The sequence below is a fragment of the Dryobates pubescens genome, chromosome 27 (genome assembly GCF_014839835.1).
Source record: "Dryobates pubescens isolate bDryPub1 chromosome 27, bDryPub1.pri, whole genome shotgun sequence".
Classification (NCBI taxonomy): domain Eukaryota; kingdom Metazoa; phylum Chordata; class Aves; order Piciformes; family Picidae; genus Dryobates; species Dryobates pubescens.
Window position 1 is genome coordinate 12,557,512 of NC_071638.1, and position 25,145 is coordinate 12,582,656.

General features: G+C 45.1%; 2 protein-coding genes across 2 annotated transcripts in view; one reads left to right on the plus strand and one right to left on the minus strand.

Annotated features, from left to right (window-relative positions):
• LOC104304520 (zinc finger CCCH-type antiviral protein 1-like) overlaps window positions 1-11,903 on the plus strand; it is a 28,684-nt gene extending 16,781 nt beyond the window's left edge. Inside the window, exons 9-14 of the mRNA XM_054173791.1 lie at window positions 1,535-1,655; window positions 2,182-2,278; window positions 3,285-3,363; window positions 8,060-8,190; window positions 8,662-8,813; window positions 9,922-11,903. Coding sequence (XP_054029766.1) covers window positions 1,535-1,655; window positions 2,182-2,278; window positions 3,285-3,363; window positions 8,060-8,190; window positions 8,662-8,813; window positions 9,922-10,205 — 864 coding nt within the window. The 3' untranslated portion in view covers window positions 10,206-11,903. The remainder of the gene's footprint in view (window positions 1-1,534; window positions 1,656-2,181; window positions 2,279-3,284; window positions 3,364-8,059; window positions 8,191-8,661; window positions 8,814-9,921) is intronic.
• Window positions 11,904-18,264: 6,361 nt separating this feature from the next.
• On the minus strand, window positions 18,265-23,409 carry KRR1 (KRR1 small subunit processome component homolog). The gene is made up of 10 exons (XM_009905268.2): window positions 23,319-23,409; window positions 22,567-22,742; window positions 21,497-21,631; window positions 21,170-21,295; window positions 20,989-21,072; window positions 20,420-20,476; window positions 19,787-19,957; window positions 19,542-19,619; window positions 19,325-19,418; window positions 18,265-18,914 (listed from the first exon to the last, which is right to left on the minus strand). The coding sequence occupies exons 1-10, from the start codon at window positions 23,395-23,397 to the stop codon at window positions 18,772-18,774; spliced, it is 1,143 nt and encodes a 380-aa protein (XP_009903570.2). The 5' UTR covers window positions 23,398-23,409; the 3' UTR covers window positions 18,265-18,771.
• Between the last annotated feature and the right edge of the window lie 1,736 nt (window positions 23,410-25,145).

Sequence of the window (25,145 nt, forward strand, 5' to 3'; positions counted from 1 at the left end):
CAGAGTCTCTATCAGCATACACTCATAGTCTACTTTGGTTTGTATATTAGAGAGTTCAGCCTAGGTTGTGGTTTAACCTCACTGTTGTGGAGCAGATGGAGAATCTGCCAGCTGTGCCGGTTTGTCATGAGGGACATTTTAGGCTGTTTAAAAAACCACCACCAGAGCCAGCAGCTAAAGTAGTTCTACTGAAGCAGGGTGTTGTAAAAGTGAGACTTGATGAAGTCTGCTGGCTAGCTTCACTCTATTACCTACTGCACAAAGGACAGAAGAATAATTCAGAGTTGCAAATACACAGTCTTGGTGCACTTTAAAACAAGGTTATGTGCTGGAGATCTGCAGTTAGTAAGGGATCTCTCAGTCTCAAGGAGTAACCTTAAGAGGTGTACTGGCTCGAGGGGAGATCACTGCTGTGCAGCTTGCTTCTCATAAGGGAGAGCTCCTAAAGAGCTAACTTGGGCTGGCAGTGCAGTGATTTATGGAATAAAGCTATTAGCTCATAGTCAAATTAAATAGGATGGAAAAGTAAATGTGAGACTCCTGAAACCTGCACCTTCTATTGTTCCTCAACAAATTAGGCTTGGAAGAGCCACCAGCTATCATCTGGGTCCCAAGCTGATAGGCATCAGTGCTCACCATGTCACCCTGCTGCTCTGTGGGCTTTCAGAGAACATGTTGGAACTAGAGAAGTTCATGACCTAGGCCTAGGCTTCCTTTGAAGCTTGAACCAAACTACCACCTAGCTTGGTCAAGGTGTTGAGTGCATCTGTTGCACCTGGCCAGCAACTAAGCACCACATAGCTGCTCACTCACTCTGGCTCAGTGGGATGTGGGAGGAAATGAGAAGGGTAAAAGTGAGAAAACTTGTGGGTCAAGATAAAGACAGTTTGACAGGTGAAACAAAAGCTGCATACACAAGGAAAGCAAAACAGCTACCTACCAGCCTTCCCATCAGCAAGTTGATGTTCAGCCTTCTCAAGGCTCCATCACACATGACAGTTGCTTGGAAAGACAAGATGCTGTAACTCCAAACATCTGCTCCCTTCCTTCTTTTCACCCCAGCTGTGTGTGCTGATCACAACATGATATGGGATGTCCCTTTGGTTAGTTGGAGTCAGCTGTCCCAGCTTCTTGTGCACCCCCAGCCTACTCACTGGTGGGGTGGTGTGAAAAGCAGAAAAGGCCTTGACTCAGTGTAAGCACTGCTCAGCAGAATAAAAACATCCGTGGGTTTGTTTCCCTCACAAACCCAAACCACAGAACTATACCAGCTGCTCTTTAGAAAATGAACTCTCCTTCAGCCCAGACCAGTACAGAAATTGCAGTGGGACTGGTGTGTCCCTCAGTGCTAATCATCTGTCTGTGTGTCTGCTGGGAGTGTTTGGTAATCACATGTTACAGTTCTGTGCAGATTCTTCTTCATCCTCCTCTTTGCCTCTTTCCCTCTACCCAAACTACTTCTCCAGGGTTTAGTCCTGACTATGTTTACTCTTCTCTTTGTTTTTTTTTCTCCTCTCCCCCCACCCCTGCAAAGGGAGAAGGAGATATTGTGAAATCACCAACTTCAGCTATTATTGAGAATTTGTATCTAGCAGACCCAGATGCCACCGTTTCTTTCCAGGTTGGCTTGCATCGCTACCAGCTCAATTTTAAAGGTACTCATTTTAAAAGGTCTCCTTTACAACTCTGTAGTGCTTTACTAAGACTCAATTGCAAGCTGTCTTACCTGCAGAAGCTATGACTTCTCTTACTAACACTACCAGACTTACTCATTGGAAGGAGAAGTGAGGGAGTGATGGCCCAGAGGAAGTTCTTTACAAAGTAACCTTCCCTCTTATTCTTTAACCCTAACTAGACTTTGATTGGATCAGAAGTAAAGGTTCGTAGTCTTCACATAAAGTCAGAATAAGCTTTGAGTTGACCTGTGGATGGTAAAAATGAAAATCTGAGGACCTTTCTGTGCTGCTGGAGCAACATTTAAAGAACATGAATGATGTAAGAGAGCAAGCAAGATAGGTACAAGTTAAATATCAGTTACAGGAAGGAGATGAAGCTTACATAGGCCTCGTGGGGCTGATAAAATGGACAATTAATATGTACTCTTCATTGATGAATGTTATTAATTAATGACTCCATCACATAGAGTTATTAATGGCTTTTCCCTTCTTTTTTCTTCTCAAGAGATGACACAGAAGAACATCACTTACAAAACTGAAAGACGGGTCTGCAGGCGGCCAAAGTTTGTGTCTTCTGAAGATGTGCAGAAGATCAAGAGAGGGTAAATGATGCTCATGGTGGGCTTTTGTAACTCACAAGTAGTTGTAAGGCAAAATGGCTGCCAGCATTGGCAGCAACTGTGCAAAGTAACTGGGAGTCCTGGTGGACAACAGGATGCAAGCAAGCAATATACCCTTCTGGCCAAGAAGGCCAGGGGCATCCTGGGGTGTATTAGAAGGGCTGTGGTTAGTAGGTCTAGAGAGGTTCTCCTGCCCCTCTACTCTGCCCTGTTGAGGCCACATCTAGAATATTGTGTCCAGTTCTGGGCACCTCAGTTCAAGAAGGACCTCAGTGAACTGCTTAAGACAGTCCAGTTTTGTTGTGAGGACAGGCTGAGGGAGCTGAGACGAACTTGGAGCGGAGGAGCCTGAGGGGTGCCCTCATTCCTGGTGATAAAGATGTGCAGGGCAGTGTGAGGAGGACGGAGCCAGGCTCTGCTCAGTGACAGGACAAGGGGCAACAGAGGAAAGCTGGGGCAGAGGAGGTGCCACAGGAACAGAAGGAAAAACTTTTTCCCTGCGAGTGTGCCAGAACCCTGGAACAGGCTGCCCAGAGAGGTTGTGGAGTCTCCTCTGGAGATATTCCAAACCCACCTGGATGTGTTCCTGTGTGACCTGCCCTGGGTGCTCCTGCTCTGGCAGGGGGGTTAGACTGGAAGATCTCTGAAGGTCCCTTCCAACCTCTACCATTCTGTGATCCTGTGAAAGAATACAGGTATTGCTAGAAGAAAACATCCCCTGGACTGCACAGAAGCTGTGTCACAGCCTCTCAGCTTTCTGCATCACCACGTGCCTGGGGTACAGGTTACTGCAGGTACCACAGCCACAGGACTGGTGCTGGAGAGTTGTTTCTTACAAAAGCAAGTGAAGGAGGGCTGTTCCCCAGTTTTTGTGGTTTTGTGGTTTATTTTCAAATACAGGATCTGACCAAAGAGGATGCTGCTAATCTGAACGTTCAGAGCAGCAGCAGAGTTACTAACACCTTGTTTCCTGTCTGTTTGCAAACAGCCAGAGAGATTCTTCAATTTCAAATCAAACCTGTCCTAGCCACTGGGATCCATCTGCTCTGCCTGAATTTGGATATAAGGTACCTTTTTTTTCTCTTCCCCCTCCCCCCCACCTTTTTGCCCCTCCTCTTGTAGTTCTAATGGAAAGGATGATGCTTAACTGAAGGGATTATAACTGGGTCAGGAGTGATTTCAAAATCCCCCTGGATGTGTTCCTCTGTAACCTGCCCTCTGCCCTGCTCTGGCAGAGGGGTTGGACTGCATCATCTTCCCAGGTCCCTTCTAACCCCTAACATTCTGTGATTCCTTGTCTTGCATGATGCTGGCCAATTTGTATTGACCCAGCCATGATGACTAGAGACAGGACAGAAGGAATGCCAGATTTCCAGGCTGGGGATTCCTTCTGGCTGCTTTCAGTTATCAGAGAGCTCCATTGCCATTCTCTGTGTTTTATGTTCCTTAGTGTAGTCTGAGAAGCAGCAATACCACGTCTCCTAGCTTCTATGGGCTGGTTTCAGTCAGTCTGTGTTGTGCTTTTACACCTCTCGTGTTTAGTGATGCCTTGCTCCACATAGCATCAGTACCTGGCCATATGTGTGTGCAGCAGTGTCATCTACATACAGTGCTGAAAACATCAGGTGGAAAAGCTGAACCCAACTGCTCTGCACGTTGGCTCACTGCAAACAGCTGTTTTTCACAATAAGCAAACCCCCTCCTTTCTCAAGGCTGTAAAAGTGTCAGGTAGCCAGCACCTGCTGAATGAACTCATTCTGAGTTTGTGTGGGAATCTGGCAGCCAGAGCTTTTGAAGCTTTGGACCTGGTGTCTTTTGAGCTATGTCAAAATAATAAAGGCTCTGGGTAATCAGCTCTGCTTTTGCCTTATCAGTAGCTTAACTGATGAAGATAAGCTTAAATTTTTCCCAAACAGGGCAGGAAGACAGGAAGCTGAGTTCTCTATAGGTCTCCAAGTTGTATGTACTTAAGTGCTTCTCTTATTTACTCTGAAAACTTCAGGCTGCATTGAGTCCATTTGTTGGGGTGTTTCTGGAGTGACTCAGATGAGCAGGAGAGGCCCTGGAATGGCATGTGCAGATCCATGGTATTGCCAGTAGTACTTGTGGGGATAGCTGAAACAGAAGAATTGTCTTGTTTCCCAGAGCTCAGTTTGCTTGTTCAGTTGGCACCAAAGGAAATAGAATCCTAGAATGGCTCAGGTTGGAAGGGACCTCAGAGCTCATCTATTTCAACCTCTCAACCATGGGCAGGGACACCTCTCAACTAGACTAAGCTACTCAAGGCCTCATCCATCCTGGTCTTCAACATCCCTAGGGAGGCAGCAGCCACAGCCTCCCTGGGCAGCCTATTCCAGAGTCTCACCACCCTTGTATCGAAGAACTTCCTAAGCTCCAGTCTAACCTTGCTCTCCCTCAGCTTCAAACCACTCCCCCTTGTCCTATTGCTAGACATCCTTAGGAAAAGTCCCTCTGCAGCCTTCCTGTAGGATCCCTTCAGGTAGTGGAAGGCAGCTCTAAGGTCCCCCTGGAGTCTTCTCCAGGCTGAACAACCCCAGCTTCCTCAGCCTGTCCTCACTTGTAACCTGAGCAGCTTTCATAGGAAAGGAAAAGTTCATTCTATACCTCAAAAGTGTCAAAACCCTTAGTAACCTGGTGGAGCTAGAGGTGGAAGCCTGGGCTAGATGAGCTAGTTCTGTGGGACCCTAAGATTGCTTTTTTTGCAGTAGGTAATATGGAGGCTGGCTGTGATTCTGCATGCATATGGTGACCAGCTGACTGTTCCAACTCGATGAACTGCCTTCTCCTCAGACAAATAACCCTGGCAGAATTTGCTGCACCAGAAGTGATCCGTTTTAAAAGAGAACACCTCTGTGACATGGGGGGAAGGTTGTCTTTGCTTGCAAAGAGCAGCTCTGGTTTGAGACCATGGATTATTTTTGGAGTGTTGCAGTATCTTAAGCTGTTTAGTCATTTAGAATCACTCTAGAAAGCAGAGGGTATGAAATTCATAATGGCAAGCAGTAACACAAACTGGCAAGTGGATGTGGATTTCTTTAGTTTTTGTGTATCAGACAAGGTGGAATTAGTAGTCAGTAAACCTTTGGAAGGCAAAATTAAAGGAATTTATATTCACCACATAGAATCCTAGAATTGCTTCAGTTGGAAAAGCTCTCTAAGATCACTGAATCCAACCATCAACCCAATGCCACCATGGTCACTAAACCATGTCCACGTTTCTTGAACACCTCCAGGGATGACGACTCCACCACCTCCCTGGGCAGCCAGTTCTAATGCCTGACCACACTTGCAGCAAAGAAATTTTCCCTAATATCCAACCTAAACCTCCCCTGACACAATTTCAGGCCCTTCCCTCATCCTATCACCTGATACAGACATCACTGACCCACTGCAGTAAGAGGACTGACAAAGAGTGGTGAATGCTTCTGTGACTGACTAGACCAAGGAGGATGGGACCAAGTGACCTGGGGCTTTCTGTCAAATTGTCTTGAACTTCAGGCTGGGGTTTCAGTTGTGTCTGTAATGTACAGATGAGCACTGTGTGCAGTGGGTTTGTTAGAGGATTGGTCTTTGTGTGGTACTGTGCTGCTGAATCCTGACACACGCACACCGAAGGCTGCTGTGCTGGAACAGGAATGGAAGCCGATGCAATGAAAGAAGTCTGCCTCTCTGCTTCATTAATTCTAGCTGGATCACTGTCACTGATAGGAGCCTTCCAAAAGCAAATGGGGTTGGACTAGACGACCTTTGGAGGTCCCTTCCAAACCATTCTATGATTCTGTGATGGGGGTTGATCTCAGAGTGCTGTTCTTGTACAGTCACAAGCTATCAGAAACTGCTGTCAGGGCAATGATGATTTCTCTGCTTGGCAAAGGCTCATGTTCTGCAGGATGTGTTCTTTTTAGGTCTGAAAAAATGCTAAAGAAGTTTGTTATGAAAACTTCATTAGCATGAGGGTGGTGGAACACTGCAACAGGTTGCCCAGGGAGGTAGTTGAGGCCCCATCCCTGGAGATATTTCAGGTCAGGCTGGAGAAGGCTCTGAGCAATCTCATCTAGGGGAAGATGTCTCTGCTGAGTGCAGGGGGGTTGGACTGGATGACTTTTGGAGGTCCCTTCCAGCCCAACCCATTCTATGATTCTATGTTGTTACTAAGTATCAACCTGCAATAGCAATGTGGCATTAATCTTCACTAGCAAGGGAAGTGTCCTTGGGGAAGAAAGGACAACCCACAAAGTTTTCATGGAAAAGAGGGCTGGCTTTGCTGCTTAGAGATCATCATATGATTAAATAATTGAATCACAGAATGGCTTAGGTTGGAAGGGACCTCAGAGCTCATCTCCTCCAACCTCCCCACCATGAGCAGGGGCACTTTTCATGCGGGTGTCTAGAGACAACACAAAGGGGATGGTTTGAAGCTGAGGAAAAGTGGGTTTAGACTGGATCTTAAGAAGCTGTTCATCAGTACCAGGGTGGTGAGACTCTGGAACAGGCTGCCCAGGGAGGCTGTGGCTGCCTCCTGCCTGGGGGTGTTGAAGGCCAAGTTGGATGAGGCCTTGAGCACTGAGTCTAGTTGAGAGGTGTCCCTGCCCGTGGTGGGGAGGCTGGAGGAGATGAGCTCTGAGGTCCCTTCCAACCTAAGCCATTGTAGGATTCTGTGATTTATACACAAGAGGGACGTGGTACCCTAATTCTTACTACGCAGCTGTGAAACACAAGTCCTGTTTAATCTCCTCTCTAAACTCAGCCTTCTAGAACATGGAGCTGTTGCCTGCCAGGTTAAGATGTTGGTATCATTCTACCTCCTAGGATGAGCACTGCAGTTCCCCTGCTTAACACAACTTTGGTTGAGTCCCCACTGAGCTTAGAGAGTTGTAACAAGTGATGTCAGTCTGCCAGCACTATGCATTTTCAGTCCAGTTCATGGAAGAGAAGTATTCATTCTAGAAGTTTAAAGATGCAGAGTTCTTTGGAGGGGAAAAAAGGAAGATTTACTCATGACCTAAGCAAACAGAAGAGCTGGAACTGTATTTTAATTAAATTTTGCATTAACTTTTTCTTTGGGTAAAATGTGTGGGTTTGGATGGGTTTTTCACGTGAACACTTTGGATGTAGAGATTCTGTTTCCTCTAGGAAAGGAGGAGATCTATTTTCTTAAGCAGGGTAGGATTCTTGTTAGAATCTTGGTTGATCTCTTAGCTTTAGAAATGTAGCTTTTTTTCTTTTTTTTTTAGTCCATATTTAAGTTACAGTTTTTAACTGTGAGAAGTTAGGGGGGTATGATGCTGGCAGGTTGGATGTATAGAGTTTGATCATTAATAGCTGAAGCTCCCGTAAAGGTTTACAAACAATGCTTCCCTTCTTAACCAGCTATATATAGAAAACTAATATTATCTGGAACAATCACTCAGATTTTCTTTGTGAGATTTCTGTTTCCTTGAGATGTAAAGTGACAAGTGCCAGCTCTTACTTGGGAGATGATAAACACTTCATTCATCCTTTTGCTTTCAGCATCCTTCCTGAAGAGAGGTGAGGTGCCTTTGCAAAGCAGGAGTGACATAGTGATTGTCATATTAAGTGTCTGTCCTAATTAATCAGAGTCACAATCTAAAGCATTAAATTAACCTTTGTAAGTGTAACTTGGGGACTCTTCTGAAAGTCTTCCTGCTGAAGTTAGGCTTCTGCATCTTAAAAGCTCACTAAAGCCTGATGTTTTCTTGTGCTTTGGTTTCTCTTTTGTAGGCAGTGGAGATCAGTAATACAAGCTCTGAATATCACACAATAAAGCAGCTCTTCCTTCAAACAATGAAAAACTACATAATCCTTACAATGCAGAGGATTCAGAACCCAGCCCTCTGGAAGGTGTTTCAATGGTCAGTATTTATTTCCTCATCCTTACAGGGACAGAGTCCCCATGAGTTGGTGTCCTGTATGTTCATAGATACACAGAATGGCTTAACTTGAAAGGGACCTCAGACCTCATCCACTTCAACCTCCATACCATGGGCAGGGACACCTCTGCAAAGAGGCAGGAGACATTAAAGCAGCACTAATAAGACCCTACAGAGCAGCAAGAGGTTGATGCAGTGGGGACTGCAGAATGTCAGTGCTTACTTAAATTCACTTTCAAAAGCCAGAAGGATGTAGAATTGCTGGGCACTGCTGTCAGCATATTGCTCATCCTGTAACTGCTCATCATACTGCTAAGTCTGTCTCATCTTCCAGTCTGAGAGAGAGAAAGCAGAAGGGAAATCTCATTGAGCTGATATTTATGTTACATAATTTAAAAATCCTTTCTCCTTTTGCTTTCATGGCTCATGCTCTCCTCTGTATTTTTCTGTTAGGAAAAAGGAGCAGATGAAGAGGGAAAATGGAGGGAAAGATGTTTCTGAAAAGCTCCTGTTCCATGGATGCAATAATACCTACATGAAATCCATCTGTCATTACAACTTTGACTGGAGGCTTTGTGGGAGCAATGGAACAAACTATGGGATGGGTATGTAGGAAGTGACTCTGTGGTTAGACATCTCCTCAGACTCCCCTGATGCTACAGCCAAGGTTTGAAGTCTTCAAATACAGATACAGAGTGAAAAGAAGAGGTAGGAATTAGAATTAGTATTGTAATCTTCCTTCTCTCTGCACAGGACAAGGATTTGCTTGGTGCAGGGGTAAGTCTTTTCACAAGGTGTTAAGGGAGTGCATGTAGGGATGTGAAAAGCCTCTGCTGCTGTAGGTGGGGTGTTCTGAAGGTTCCTGTTCATAATTGGAACTTGCCAGAGAAATGGCCCCTGGTCATCAGGGCAGTGAGCAAGAAAGGTGTGCATTCCCTCAGTGTGATCATGGCAGGTCCTCATGTTTTGCACTCTGTTACTCTTACCATAATAGACATACCTGTAGTGGTTTTATATATTTTCAGTTTTGAAAGAAATATTCCTAAAATAATAAGTTCTTAATGGAAATTCTGTGGTGAAATCATAGAATCTTAGAATAGCTTAGGCTTGAAAGGGACCTCAGAGCTCATCTCCTCCAACCTCCCCACCTCTCAACTAGACTAAGCTACTCAAGGCCTCATCCAACCTGGCCTTCAGCACCCCCAGGCAAGAGGCAGCCACAGCCTCCATGGGCAGCCTGTTCCAGAGTCTCACCACCCTGGTACTGATGAACTTCTTCTTAAGATCCAGTCTGAACCTACTTTTCCTCAGCTTCAGACAATTCCCCCTTGTCCTATCTCTAGACACCCTCAGGAAAAGTCCCTCTGTGGCAGAATGAGAGGACACAGTCTCAAGCTGTGCCAGGGGAGGTTTAGGCTGGGTGTTAGGAAGTTCTTCACAGAAAGAGAGACTGGCCATTTTAATGGCTGCCCAGGGAGGTGGTGGAGTCACCATCACTGGAAGTGTTTAAGAAGATACTGGATGAGGCACTTAGTGCCATGGTTTAGTTGATTAGATGGTGTTGGGTGATAGGTTGGACTGGATGATCCCAAAGGCCTTTCCAACCTGCTTCATTCTGTATTCTGTATCTTCTTGGGAAGCCAGGGGACACTGAGTTTTCGCTGTCGCTTTACCCATTATTCCTCATCACCACCTTTTCCTACCATTTTGCAGGAAGTTACTTTGCTAGAGATGCTTCCTATTCCCACGAGTACTGCCAGCCTCTGGGGAAAGTCAGAATCATGTTCGTGGCTCGTGTGCTGGTTGGAGATTACACCCGAGGCTCCGCGGCCTACGTTCGCCCCCCGCCAAAGCGTGTTGGCAGCCTTCAGTTTTATGACAGCTGTGTGGACAACGAATTCAACCCTTCTGTCTTTGTTGTCTTTGAAAAGCAACAGATTTACCCAGAGTACATCATAACGTATAAGGCAGATGAAGAGAGATGTAGCCTGTCCTAGAGGGAGCAGAGCTGTCTGTATCCCTCATCTTACTTTCTCGTGCTTGCCGACTTCTTCTTTTAAGACAAATCCTTTGGAATGTTAATCTGAAGATACTCTGGAGTGAGGAGGCCTGAAAAAACCAGATGTTACAGCTAGGTGAGACTGACTGCCTTGTCTGCTTCCTCTCCTAAATGATTCACAGGCAGTTGGATAACTAGAGCAAGAAAAAGAAAACAGTAATGGGATGGGAAATCAAATGGACAAATAATTTTAAGTACCTCTTAGTAATGGGTAGAGAGGAAATAATTCTAAGTACACCTTAGGAATGAGTAGACAGGAAATGGTTTTAAGTACACCTTAGCAATGAGTAGAGAGGAAAAGATTTTAAGGACATCTTAGAAATGGGTAGAGAGGAAATAATTTGAAGTACATCTTAGAAATGAGTAGAGAGGATTTCTCTTTGCCAGCAGTTCAGTTAAGAGGAAAAACTTAACAGTCCAGTGGTATTTAAGCAAGCTGTCAGGTTTGTAGTAGCCAGGTTCTTTGCAATGTAGAGTAGAGCTGTTCTTGAGCCTCTTGTCTATCCCTGTTCTCACCAAGTCAGTGTATGTAAGAATGATTTAGTTTTCAGAGTGCTTCTTCTTAAGGATGCTACATTTCAAGTTTAAAATTAATAAGCAACAAAGAGAAAAGTTTATTTTAAGCCCATGTCGTAAGTTGTTCAGCAGAGCAGTTTCAGCTCCACCATGGCAGCTGCTGTTTGGATCAGAAAATCCTTGGATCAGATTCTTCTTGCGGATCTGCAGTAACTTGGTGTGGCAGAGCTCGAGTGAAACCCTGACAGTCACAACAAGCAAGTAGTAAAACGTGGTGGTTTGGCTACCACTAAGGGCCACAAGTCTCTCCAGGCTGTGTCACAAGCCAGGCTTTTGAGTGAAGGTGGCCACCTATTTTCTCAACGTGAACATTTGCTTAGCAAATGCTGGGGGACGGGAGAAACATCTTCAGAAGCACTGACAGATTCTGTCCTATTTGTACACGGTAATTTTCGTTGTCCTCAGAAACAGTTATGTTCTCTCCCGGCCAGTGGTAGCAGTGCTGTCCTAAGCTACTTTGTACACGTGTTTTGTTGACCACATTGAGTTGGGCAGCTTGCTGAGAGCTCAGGGGCAAGTGTGGTTCCTCTGTGTTCTGGGGTTGCTGTGGGGGATCCTAGCTAGAGCTTCCCTGGGCCTGGGGTTTTGCCAGACTTGCTTAGGAGCTTTGTACATCACTGACAAAGACAAACAGCCCTTTTTTATTGCCTCAGATGAAAATATAGAAACTCTAGGAGAGCTTCTACTGAACTAAGTAGGGGCTTTGTATGTTAATCGAGCTGAAGACCTTCTGTGCAAAGCTGTCTAGATTGGAACCAGCTGCCGAGGACAGAGGAGAAGCAAAGTTTTGCTTTCAGATAAGTTTTTACAGTAATGGAATTAACCTCCTTGTTCTTTGTTTCTCTGATATGAATCTGTACTGCTCAAAGCTTGCAAGTTATCAAGAGGATGGGGAAATGCAGAAAAGCAGGAAATCTTACTAAAATTACTGTCTTAGAACTAAAGTAAATCATACATCAGTAATGCTTGAAAAGGGGAAGATTTTATCACTTTTTAAGAGCTCTCTCACTTTTGTTTGCATGTGGAGTTCCTGAATGGCTGAGTTTTGCCACAGTTGCAAATAAAATGAGTTTTTACTCACTTTTTGCTTCTTAGTGTGCAGTTTGTCTCCAAACATAAACTCACATCACAGCTAACCAGACCTAGTGAACTTAATGCACGTGCTCAGCATCTTCCTTTCAGCTCTGTTTCTAAACCAGGACATAGTTCTGTGTTAGCCCAGGGCTCCAGAGCTCTGTTTTGCTTTGTGGGACATTTAAAAATTAAAAAAACAACCCCCCAAACATATGCTATGCTGGCCACAGCTCTGAAGAAGTAAAAGCTCTGAATGTGCAGCCCCCTGACACAATCATAGAATCACAGAATTGTTAGGGTTGGAAGGGACCTCAAGGATCATCCAGTTCCAACCCCCCTGCCATGGGCAAGGACACCTCACACCACATCAGGCTGCTCGCAGCCACATCCAGCCTGGCCTTAGAAAACTCCAGGAATGAGGCTTCCACTACTTCCCTGGGCAACCTGTGCCAGTGTCTCACCACCCTCATGAGGAAGAACTTCCTAACATCCAATCTCAATCTACCCATTTCTAGTTTTGCTCCATTCCCCCTAGTCCTATCACTACCTAACAGCCTAAAAAGTCCCTCCCCAGCTTTCTTGTAGCCCCCTTCAGATACTGGTAGGCCACAATAAGGTCTCCTTGGAGCCTTCTCTTCTCCAGACTGAATTAGCCCCAACTCTCTTATAGCCTTCATAGCAGAGGTGCTCCAGCCCTCTGCTCATCCTCTTGGCCCTTCTCTGGATACGTTCCAGCACCTCCAGATCCTTCCTGTAATAGGGGCTCCAGAACTAGACACAGTATTCCAGATGGGGTCTCACCATAGCAGTGTAGAGAGGGAGAATCAGGTTGAGCTTCTCATCCACCAGCACTCCAAGTCCCTGCCCAGCCTGTATCAGTACTTGGGATTGCCCCAACCCAGATACAGGACCTTGCATTTGGTCTTGTTGAACCTCCTAAGGTTGTCACGGGCCCACCTCTCCAGCCTGTTAAGGTCCCTCTGCACAGCTGCTCTTTTGTTTCTTTCACCTCAAAAGACAAGGGAGATGTGAGTGGGAGTCTGTGAGACAAATGCAAAGCCATTTTTTCAGGAACATGATGCCTTGGAATGAGTTAGTTCACCACAGCCAGGTGTTGTCATGGCCTGTGAGACTGACTGGGGGCTCTCCAGAGGCAAGTACAGTATCTTCTCCAAAGGCCTTGGTCAGTAGCTGTGCACACAAGTTAAGGAAGGCACTAGACAGCAATGTGCCCTTGGGGCAGCAACGTACTTGCACTGAGCTAAGGCTGAAGAAGCTGGATAGGTAACTAAGCTGATGGTGTACATGGTGACTAAGCAGTTCAGAAAGTTAAGTGGGGTTATTGTCCTTGCAGCCACTGTGGGGATCATGAAAAATACCATCCAAGTTAAAAGCAGTTGTTTTCTGATGTAATGCTGGCAGAGCAGTTACTGCCCAGGCTCACATTCTGATGCACAGCACTAAGGACTAAAACCTCTGCCCCTCTTCATCCAGAACAAGAAGAACCACAGGGGCAGGGGGGAAAGGGCCTGCTGACTGACAGGTGTGGCAAGGGTGGGGATATCTCATAGAATGATCTGGGTTGGAAGGGTCCTCCAAAGGTCATCTAGTCCAAACACCCTATGCAGTCAGCAGGGGCATCCTCAACTACATCAGGTTGCCCAGAGCCCTGTAGAGCCTCACCTTGAGTATTAACAGGGATGGGATCCCAACTGTCTCCCTGGGCATCCTGTATCTGTTTGCATAACCTGTGCAAACCCAGTATCTGTTCTGTAAGCAGCTGATGTTCATACACTGCTGTTCAGCTGCTCTGCTTAGGTGTAAAAAACTGAGCTTTCAGGAGGCAGCATGGTCCTTGGCTAAGTTCTTCTCCTTGTTTTTCCTCTCCTATCATTCTTCCCACTGAGCTACCTGCTTATTAATTATTTTCCATTATACTAACTGAAAACAATTCAGCATAGCATGGGGAAGCAAGACAGTGGTTTCATAGAATCCTAGAATGGCTCAGGTTGGAAAGGACCTCAGAGCTCATCTCCTCCTACCTCCCCACCATGGGCAGGGACACCTCTCGACTACACTCAACTGCTCAAGGGCCTCCTCCAACCTGGCCTTCAACACCCCTAGGCAGGAGGCAGCCACAACCTCCCTGGGCAGCCTATTCCTGAGTCTCACCACCCTGGTACTGAAGAACTTCTTCCTAAGCTCCATTCTAACCGTGCTCCTCCTCAGCTTCAAACCATTGCCCCTTGTCCTGTCTCTAAACCCCCTCAGGAAAAGTCCCTCTGCAGCCTTCCTGTAGGATCCCTTCAGGTACTGGAAGGCAGCTCTAAGGTCCCCCTAGAGTCTTCCCTAGGTTGAACAACCCCAGCTCCCTCAGCCTATCCTCATAGCCAAGGTGTTCCAGCCCTTGGATCATCTTTGTGGCCTTCTCTGGACTTGCTGCAAGAGTTAGATAATTTGAGATAAAAATAAGGGGGAGGTAAAAATAAGATAAATTAAGATAAATAATTTGAGATAAAAATAAGGGGGAAATAAGGCAGAAAAGCTGAAGTTCTCATTTCTGGGCAAAATGTGTAGTGCTAGTTGAATAAAAAAGCTTCTAGTCACATTCAGGGAAGCCAAGAGACCACAACTGTCACAGGTTTAGGAAATTAATCTGTGTAACTCATCTGAAAGCTTCATTCATACATGCCAGAAACTCATAATACTTGCTGCTCAGCTGAGCACAGTTTCAATTTGTTGGTGTAAAGCAGACAAAGTTGTAGCAGTCTATGGGAAGTACCACAAATGTCACTCCTCAATTTGTGTAGCAGTGGATCACACCAACTACACACTTCAGAAACAGCCAGCCAACTTCTCAGGCTTTTGCTCCCTAAAAAGATTTGCTCTATTTCTTGAATAAAAAGGCATCTGACTAAAGGCATTGCTTGAAATGCACTGATTAAAAAATAATAGTCCAAATCTAGTATGAGTTTAGCACAGAGTGAGCCAATCCCAGGTGCAGTAAGACAGACAAAGCAGTGCTGAAGAACAGGGAACCACAACTTCAGGATTCCAAAGGCTGCACCCAAGGATGCAATACTTATCTGTGGTTTCCCCAAATTATCACTGATTTAAAATCAGCTCTTCTTTCCTCAAGTCAGGGCTGGGGTGAGAACGGTGGCAGTAAGGCACTGCCAAGACTTATTCCTTTATGCAGAAACACCAGGAGCAGTGCTGGGCCAGGTCTGAAAGTCCAGAGGCAGCAGAACTTCACAGAGGTGATATGGTGCATGTGATGCCACATTTGAAGCATCACATGCTCAGGAACAAACCTTTGTATCAACTCCCCTTAGCTCTCTTCCTATGGCAGAAGCTCCCATCCAGTTTTTGCCTGCTCTGAGTTACCTTTATAAAGTATATGGTTTAACACTGGTTTTAAACTCTGCTTTGCTAACATGTAGGGACATAGAGATGTAGAGATGGCAGCAAAGCCTGACTTTCCCCAAGCTCAGGTATGTGCAAAGGTACCAGTCCAAAGTGATGTTACTGTTGAGGATGAAATCCAGGCTTTTCCTTGTTTTCTGAAAGACTTCAAAGTGCTAAGGGAGTACCCATGTTAGAACAGCCAGAATCAGCTATTATCCCTCTTGCCTAGTTTCACTCACATAGCTATTTCAAAAAGCCCTGAGGTGCTACATTGAAAGGAAAAAGTGTAACATTTTCTGAGAGGGGGGTGAAATATATGCACCTGGAGAGAGATCCTGAATGCAGGCCATTTGCATTGCCAAAGTCTGGGACTCATATTTGAGAGGGAATTGAGTTTATGCCTGTATTGGCTTTGATCTCATACTTGCCTGTTAGCTGTGTTTCAAAGGTCCTTTTGAATTACCTGAGCACTTGACTGATCATTTAACATATTGACAAAGTAACTAATTGGGACAATGACTGATAGAACTTTAAGGAAAACACAACAGGAAAGCAATGTCCCAGGATGCTTCAGAAAACTATCCATTATCAGCAGGTTGCTGTCTTCTTTGCTTCTGCAATCATCTAAGACATAACCTCCTGAAACTCACCAGATGTATTTTTTTAAAGGCAACTGTCAGATCACTGGCTCACAGGGTACTCTTACCTTACCCCTCCACTCCCTGAACCCAGACTTTGACTGGTAACTTATTGCTATTTCAGCTGAAGCAGAGAAGAAAGCCTTATGCAATTGAACGAACAGCTGCTGCCTTCCTAATAAGTCACTGCCATGGGTGGCTGTGGCCTCACCACATCACGTTCTCTCAGGAGGCACCTGAGAAAGGAGAAGCAATTGGAGAGAAACAGGAAGGTCACAAGCACATCAGTTTTTCTGTAAGATCACCAGCAGTATCCTTGTAAGAGGAGGAAAAGAGTGTATCAAAACCTGCTCTTGAGGTGCAGATTTCCCATATGGAAATATTTGGCCTTGGCAGTAAGTGTAGGCAAAGCTGCGTTGTTTTCAGCCCGGACAGAGACTGATAACAGGCACCCAGAGATCAAAGTGCACAGAAGAATCATTTTGGTATTGTGTCTAATTTTTATATTTCAAAGAGATCTCAGGAGGGGAATGGGCAAGGCTTCATTTTATCCTGAGGATCCATTCTTTCTCCTCCACATGCTGCAGCAGAAAGGGCTGGAGCGGGGCAGGAGCGGGGCCGGGACAGTGGCGGTCAGGGAGCTGGCAGGCAGTGGTGGATGCTGGAGGAGCAGCCAAGGTACGACTGCTCTCAGAGCACTTGTTTCTTGTGACACCAGGTACATCCATACACCAGCTCCAGCTCCTAAAGTACCTGTGACCGTTTGAGGCTGTGCCTTTAAGGAAGGGACACTCTGGCTGAATATCTTGTAAATACACTGTATTCTAAATGAATTTCATTGGTAGATCTGGTGGGAGTAAGGTCTTAAGTCCCGGGGGCAGCTGGAACTTTGAGCAGTTTCACTTCCTTCACTCAGCCTACTAGCTGACTCCTTCTGGGCTTCTGGCCAAATAACAGATAAGCATTAATAAGCTACTAACCCTCCTGTACTAGGCCCTCTGCTTTGTTAATTCCCCTATTCTCTTTCTAACCCTCTTTGGGGAAGGAGGGAGGTAGGGGGGTGAAGGGGGTACAGGGGGAAGCCCCTCTGTTGGGGGATCCTATTCCCGTTTTCTTTGCTGTATATTTCTGTAGATATTGTAAATTTTGTATATTTGTGTATATAAATTCCCTGTGATCATTGCTTTGTAAATAGAGCATTTTCCCTTACACTCCACAGGCTGAGTTGGCTGTGGCTATTTCTTCTTAGTGGGGGAGGAAAAGCTGGGCCTTTCCTTTCAACCCACCACACTATCAACAGCACTGGGGAGCAGGCTTCTGTCTCCCTAGAGCCCTGTTCCAGCAGAACTCCTGAGCTGTAAGTCTCTCTCAGGTTGCACCACAATGGCCACATTCCTGTCCTCTCCCTCGCCTCATGCCAGAGCAGTGACCGTGCTCTGTCCTCCTCAGCTGCTCCCATGCTGCTACTGCCTCCCATGCTTGGGGGCATCTTCTGCACTGGAGAGGCTGCACTTCAAATACTGGGTTCAGTTTTGTTGCCCTCACTACAAGAAGGACATTGAGGTGCTGGAGCAGGTCCAGAGAAGGGCAACAAAGCTGGTGAAAGGTCTGCACAACAGGGCTGGGGAGGAATGGCTGAGGGAACTGGGGTTGTTCAGCTTGGAGAAAAGGAGGTCTTCTCCATCTCTACAGCTGCCTGAAAGGAGGTTGTTAGTTAGGTGGTGGTTGGTCTCTTCTCCCAAATGACAGGGCAAGATGAAATGGCTTCAAGTTGTGCCTGGGGAGGTTTAGATTGGCTATCAGGAAAAATGCCTAGCACTGGAACAGCCCTTCAGACCCCTGTAGAAATCCTACACACCCCTAAAGACCCCTGCAGACACCTGCTGACCTCTGCTTCAAGGACAGGCTGAGGGGTGTTCAGCCTGGAGAGGGGAGAGCCCGGGGGAGACCTAATAACGACTTCCCAGTACCTGAAGGGTGCCTACAAGGATGGAGAGTATTTCTAAAGGCCTGCAGTGACAGGACAAGGCACAATGGCTTCAAACCAAAGAACAGCAGATTTAGATTGGATGTTAGGAACAAGTTCTTTACTATGAAGGAGCAGAACACTGGAATGTGTTGCCCAGGGAGGTGGTTGGGCCCCATCCCTGGAGATATTCAAGGTGAGGCTCAACAGGGCTCTGGGAAACTGGATCTAAGTGAGGATGTCCCTGCTTACTGCAGAGGAGGCTGAACTAGATGACTTTTGGAGGTGCTTTCCAACCCAAACCATTTTATGATTCTTTGAATTAATGAATTTTAAACCAATGTATTAAAATATTTTATTAACACCAAGACAAAACACTCAAAATTATCAGGTTTTAGAGAAACAAAAGCACAACACAGCAATAAATCTTGCCCATTCTGCAAAAGTTCTCACTGTAAACTGAGCCTGTGTATAGTCTGGTAGTCTTTCACAGAAGAATTACTTTAAACACCCATGGAGTTCTCTGACCCTAATGTGTAAACATCCTGTGTCAAACTCCTAAATGCTTCTATTAAGAAACCTTCTCTTTAGGTGGATGAATATTATCCAAATACAAGCTCTCACTTACTCAAACAACACAAGCAATGCATTTTCTTCACCAACCCTGGAAATTCTCCTCATCTGCTTTAGGATGACTAATTAAATTGTACTTATGAAAAGAGAATAGTCTCCCTACCTAGTCTTTTCTTGTCCAGATTAACCTGATAGCAAGAAGTCTCAAATCTTCCAAGTGTGAAAATGTTCATCAATGTAGGAGAAAAGTGAGCATCACAGGATCTCAATTACTTCTTTTTCTTCTTCTTCTTTTCGTCTGCTGCCATTTTTAACTTGACTTCTTCCACAGGAAGTGCTCCCAATTTCTTCTTTTTTGCATTTTTTACCTTTTCCTTGATGGATTCAATATCAATTTTTTTCTCAGTGGAGGCTACATTGTAAAAAAAAACAAAAAACAAACCCAACAAAGACAAGAGACATGAATTTTACTGCTTCTCAATTTTAAGTCTACAGGATGACTTCATATAAAAACACAGTAAGCCGCATCCTATGGCACTGATTCAGTCTCATTTTATGTTCACTAATATTTTATAAGCTATTTCAGTAATCATTTTTGTTGAAGCTAGTGTCATGCACAAAGCTCTCTCAGCAGAACTCAAAGAACACTCATATGAAAAAGCCTATACAACTGTACGTGAACAGATGCCACACACTGCACATGTATAAACTATTGCAACTCACTCCTCAGACCACAGGTGTACTCCTCCAAAATTAACAGATACACACTCCCTCAGACAGGAGGTTTTAACTCAGAAAAAAATAAATAAATATAATGTTTACCTTTCTTTGTTTTCACAACTGGCTTTTCCTTTGGTGGGATAAAAGCTTTCTGTCTTTCTTCTTGTCTTTTCTTGACTGCGTCTGCTTGCTTTGCCTTAAGTTACCGAAAAAAAGGTCAAGTATCAGCAGAGCAGAACAAATGGGACAAAGAAATGAATGAATTCCAAGTCAGCAGTCAAATGCTTTTTAACTGAACAGTGGGTTAGAACAAATTTACCTTTATCTCTTCCATGCGCTTTCGTTTCTTCTGTCGTTCTTTCAAGAAGTACTCACCACTTGCCAACTCTTTATCAACCTGTGTAAGGCAAGTACCAAGAAGATTTAGATCATTATGCATTACAAGCCAGATGTATAGCAGCAGGAAATCAGAACCTGACAGAAAAAGCCTCACAACCTCGTTAGCAAGAATGTGATTTCAAGTCATGCTGTATTTCTGCATAATCAAGTACAGTCTCAGCTGACCTGGCTTTCTGGCTGTGGAGGTGGGAACGGTGTGTACTCCTTCTTAGTATTCTTCTTCTTTGGCTCCTTGCGCTTTTTCAAGTTCTTCCGCTTGAACTTTGGCAAAAACCTTTCCCAACTTTGTGTCCTCAGTTCAGGGTCTTTTGATAATTCCCTTTTGATCATTAAAGTCTTCAGGAAGTGGTTTTGGAATGTCACAAAGATTGAAAAAACATAGTATTATTGTAGTAGCCAAGAGCTCCAAACTACCAAGTTTTCTCACAGTGAGTACACTGTGTGTGAACCTTCCACCTCTCAGTTCAGTAAGGGTAGAGTGATACGATTAGCAACAGCAGAATCAGAAAGACACATCTCAAAATGAGGACAGAATGCACTGGAGTAGGTGCCTCAGCTCTAATGAGCAGGTATCAAGCAAACAATCAAAGGGAGGAAAGTTTATATATGCTTTTCCTTTTGTTGTTTTCTCAGGTACTTTTAATATTATGCCAATATGTCCTGGTAAAATGAAGGATAGCAAAGTCAGTCAGGTTTCTTTTCTTTTTAAAGGCACACTACATAAATTCTCAAAGATATATATAGAGAAAAATAATAGCATTTCCTTGTAAACAAAGATGCACGGTGGGCCACACTAACCTTAATGTTATATATGGGATGTATGTTCTTCATTGTGTCCAGAACAACTTTTCTAACCTGTATTTAATGGAAAAGAACAGAAGCCTCAGCAAGTAGTTCATATTCTAATTGATTAAAATAGCAGGTATACTATCTTGCTTCCTCTCCCTGCCCCTGTTCCCAAAAGTAGGTAGATTTAACAAGCTAACATACATGGTTAACTGGAAGGCAAAGCACTTCAGAAATAGCAATACTGTTGTCAGGTGTCCAGGACGCTCCAGCACATCCTACAAACTTTACTTCTGTTACCATGGATTTCATGGTGTCATGAGAAACTTGCTTTTGACAAGCACTCTTCTACTGTTTTCAAAGGTTATGTATCATTAACTCTACGCTTCCAAGACAAAAAGATCTCAGAGTATAAGCAAAATTTAGCAGTTAAGATGCTAAGACTATATTAATGTGGCTCATTAATACATAGCTGAAAAATCAGTGAGACATCCTAGAGGGTGCCAGTTTTCCTCTCACCTGCCTTTGAGCTGGCCACAGAAGTATGCTACACAAATGGTGGCTCACCTGCCTTCCCTTACCTCTTTTAGCCCACTAAAGGGACCAAGAGCTGAAACAGTGTTGCCTTGCACCATAATGTAACAGTTTGTTAACAGTTCCAGGGCCTACACAAAAAATAAAACAAAAAGGAAATTAAGTAAGTGCAAAGACCAGACACAATTTGGGTCTAAATTGTATGGTTACTACAGCTATTGGAAATACCTTCAGAGTAGATCCTTTTGGCCCAAGAAGTCGTCCTCTTCTTTTTATAAAAGTCTCTTTCTTCCTCACCAGAGAGCCTATTTTAATGATGTCACATGCAACATCATCTTGAAGGATACGAACTGCCTAAAGAGAGACAAGAAGCAGGCAATTATCATCTGACCACAGATGTATTATTCAGAAGAGTCAAGACAATACGTCGGTTTATTCTTCTCATTTGGCTTTCAGATACATTTGCTTTAATATATATTTTATTATTCCTGACTCAAAAATTAACACTTTGAAAACAAACCCTTTTCTAAGTATTATGACAGATTTAACACAGACCTGTTCAAATGGAACGCTTCTTGCCAGAAGTTTTATCAAATCTCTAGCCCTGATGATGGCATAGGGATCAAAAGTCTTCTTAGTTGTAGCAACAGTCATGCTTCCTTCAATTAGATCCAGTGTTGCATTCACATACTGCATTATTTGAAAAGAAACAGCGAATCAGTCTCTAAAGAGAGAATTCATCTTTGGCAGTAAGTTAACAAAGTACACTACACAGGATCGTAGGATGTTAAGGGTTGGAAGGGATCTTTGAAGATCATCGAGTCCAACCCCCCTGCCAGAGCAGGACCATAGAATCTAGCACAGGTCACACAGGAATGCATCCAGATGGGTCTTGAAAGTCTCCAGAGAAGGAGACTCCACAACCTTTCTGGGCAGCCTGTTCCAGTGCTCACAGTGAAGAAGTTCCTCCTCATGTTGAGGTGGAGCCTCCTGTGCTGTAGTTTTAATCCCTTGCCCCTTGTCCTATCCCAGGGGGCAACTGAGCAGAGCCTGTCCCCTCCCTCTTGACACCCAGCCCTCAGATATTCATAAACATTTATTGAATACCCTCTCAGTCTTCTCTCCTCCAGACTAAGCAGCCCCACAGCTCTCAGCCTTTCCTCACAGGGCACACGCTCCACTCCCTTAATCATCCTGGTAGCTCTCCAGCAGATCTTTGTCCCTCTTGAACTGGGGAGCCCAAAACTGGATGCAATATTCCAGGTGAATATACATTCTATGTATACTGAATCCAGAACCATGTTGCAAAATTCCCTAATGACTGTCAGCTTAAGGAAATTCACACATACAGACACACATTAAAAAACCTGAATGTAGGTGTCACAAGGCCCAAAACACTACCTCCCTCATATCTCTGAATTCAGACACAACACAGTTGTCAGTGTCTGGATGACAGGACACTTCCTCCCACAGAGAGCAAAATGACAAGGGCAATACCAGTGCAAGTACGGTAAAAATATACACAAATGCAGTATCAGAAAAGCAACTCACACTATTTTCATAAGCTTAAGACCTCTGTCTTTTAAAAGAGAAAGCATAGTACCACAATTAGAAAGTATCCATACATGCTCACTCAAAGCTTTCTGGACAAGTGGCCAGCAGTCTTTCAAGTATGCTTCTCTATACTTTGGGAATAAAGTTGCAAAACTGCTTTCTTCCAGCAGGCCTTTTGGATTATCTTCTCTTGTAAAGGGTGGCTCTTTCCATCCATCTGGCACAGTGAGAAGTTCAGATTCATCAACTGTTATAGATTAAAAAAAAAATACAGGTATGTATTTTCCTTCTTTCATCAGTGACTACTACATGTCTTCTTCATATAACTACAGAAGATACAATAAGTAAAAGCGGAGATGCAAATTCTTGTGTAATAGCTGTGTGTTTCACATCTCTTTTCACCTTAGTTACCGCTTTATTTTAAAATAAACAATGAAACAAATGAATCCACAAGTGAGCTGGACGCTGTGGAAAGGAAACAAGAACCAGGCACCGGCTGAGGCGAGCAACGAGTGCGCTGCTGGGACGGATGCCGAGCAAGGAGGCACCACCACTGCGCATCCCTCCCACCCCACAGCCGCCTCTATCCCAACCAGCGCCACAGACCGGCCAGCAGACCGCCTTCCCCACGCCGCCTATCCGCTTACACGCAATCGCGGCCAAGCCCCTTAGCCCCCGGTTGTTTTTTAACACAGGGGAGACAGCCCCGCTGCCGGGATGGGGCAGCACACCCAAGGCCACGGGTGGGACTCCCAGCCCAGCCCAAGGGCTTCCGGCGAGCCGGCTGCCAACCCTGCACTAGACCCTTTCATCCCCTCCCCACCTGCCGCCGCTTTCTTTTTGTTTCTCTGTTTTCCTTTCGCCTTCGTCCCGGCCTCGGCCCCTGCAGGAAGCTCCGCCATGCCAGCCCGCACGCCGCTCCCCCTGACCCGGCGCCGGAAGGGGCCGTGCCGGGCCGGGGGACGCCGGGAGAGGCCGTGCCGGCTGGAGGGGCGCCCCAGGGAGCGGGCGGGGCGGTAGCGGAGAGCGGCGTTACCATTGGTATTCAGAACAGGCGTTTTCCTGCTGGGTTGGCCTTCCCTGGGAGCAAAGAAGTGATAACAAATCCGATGCGAGCAGCAGGGGTTGGTTGCTGTGCTGTGCGGCCAGGGGCGGTGATGTCAGACTGAAATGTGTCACTGCTGCTCGTGAACGCAGAAAATCCTTACAGCGCTCCATCAGGGTCACTGTCTCAAGGCGTGTCTGCTGGTGGGTGACAGTGACTCTTGGGAACACGGCATGGTCAGTCTCCAGCTGACAGGGTTTGGTGGGTGGTTACGCGGCAGGAAACTTCACCACCCGGGGGTAGCTCTAGCCCCTGATGCACTCTGTGCCTCTGCTCCGATTATATGCATCGACTCTTAAGAAACGTAATGCGGTGAGAGGTGAGAGGCGTGTACCAAGTGTCTTCTTTCTTTCCTTCTTCGTTTCTTACAGCAGTGTTACCACAGTATCACAGTATATTAGAGGTTGGAAGGGAACTCGGAGATCATCGGGTCCAATCCCCTACCAAAGCAGGATCACCCAGGGTAGTCCACACAGGAATGCATCCAGGTGGGTTTGGAAAGTCTCCAGAGAAGGAGACTCCACAACCTCCCTGGGCAGCCTGCACCAGTACTCTGTCACCCTCCACTGTAATGAAGTTTCTGCTCATGTTGAGGTGAAACCTTTTGTGTTCAAGTATATATCCACTATTCCTTGTCTTATTGCTGTGCACCACTGAACAGAGCTTGGACCCCTTCACTTGACACCCACCTCTCAGATATTTATAGACATTGATCAGATCCCCTTTCAGTCTTCTCAAGACTAAGCAGCCCCAGAGATCTCAGTCTCTCTTCATTAGTGAAGATGCTCAAGTCCCCTAATCATCCTCGTGGCTCTCTGTTGGATTCTCTTAAGCTTTGAATTTCCTGTTTCTATTACACAACATAAAGGAAAAAGGAAGCAGCATCATCAAAATGTACACTGAAGTACGTTGATAAGTACTTGAAGTACTTCAGGGCTTGTAACTAAAGATCCTGATGAGACCTAATTATTCATTCAAATGGCATAATGTAAGATTCTCTGGAGGATGTTCTGTAACCTCCTCCTTCCTGTACCTGTAACTGAGCATTTTCTTCAGTAAAAATGCAAGGATGTGCCTTCTTCACACTCTTTTATGGGAACCATGAAAAGCCAATAGAGTGAAGAGCTGAAAGAGACCTTTAAGAGCAAGAACACCTGAATCTGAATCAGGACAGTGTTGTCCTTGGCAGATGTTCACCTGGCCCATTCATAAAAGGCTGCACTCTAGGGGGCTTAATTACCATCATGATCAGTAAGATATTCATATCATCTGATCTACACCTCAGTAAAACATTAAATAAATAAATAAATAAATAAATAAATAAATAAGGTATTTGACAACACCGCTCCCCGCCCCACCCTGACTTTTCTTTCAACCTCACTGCTGTCTTTCATAGCCTGCTCTATCTCCCACAACGAACAGGACCCCCTTCCACATGAAAGTCAGCTGTCGAGTTGATGCATGGTTTTAGCCATTTATTTTAATTTCTATCTGTCCACATCCTCCGAACAGGGAGGCTGCTTTGGGAGCACTTTCAAGTGTGCA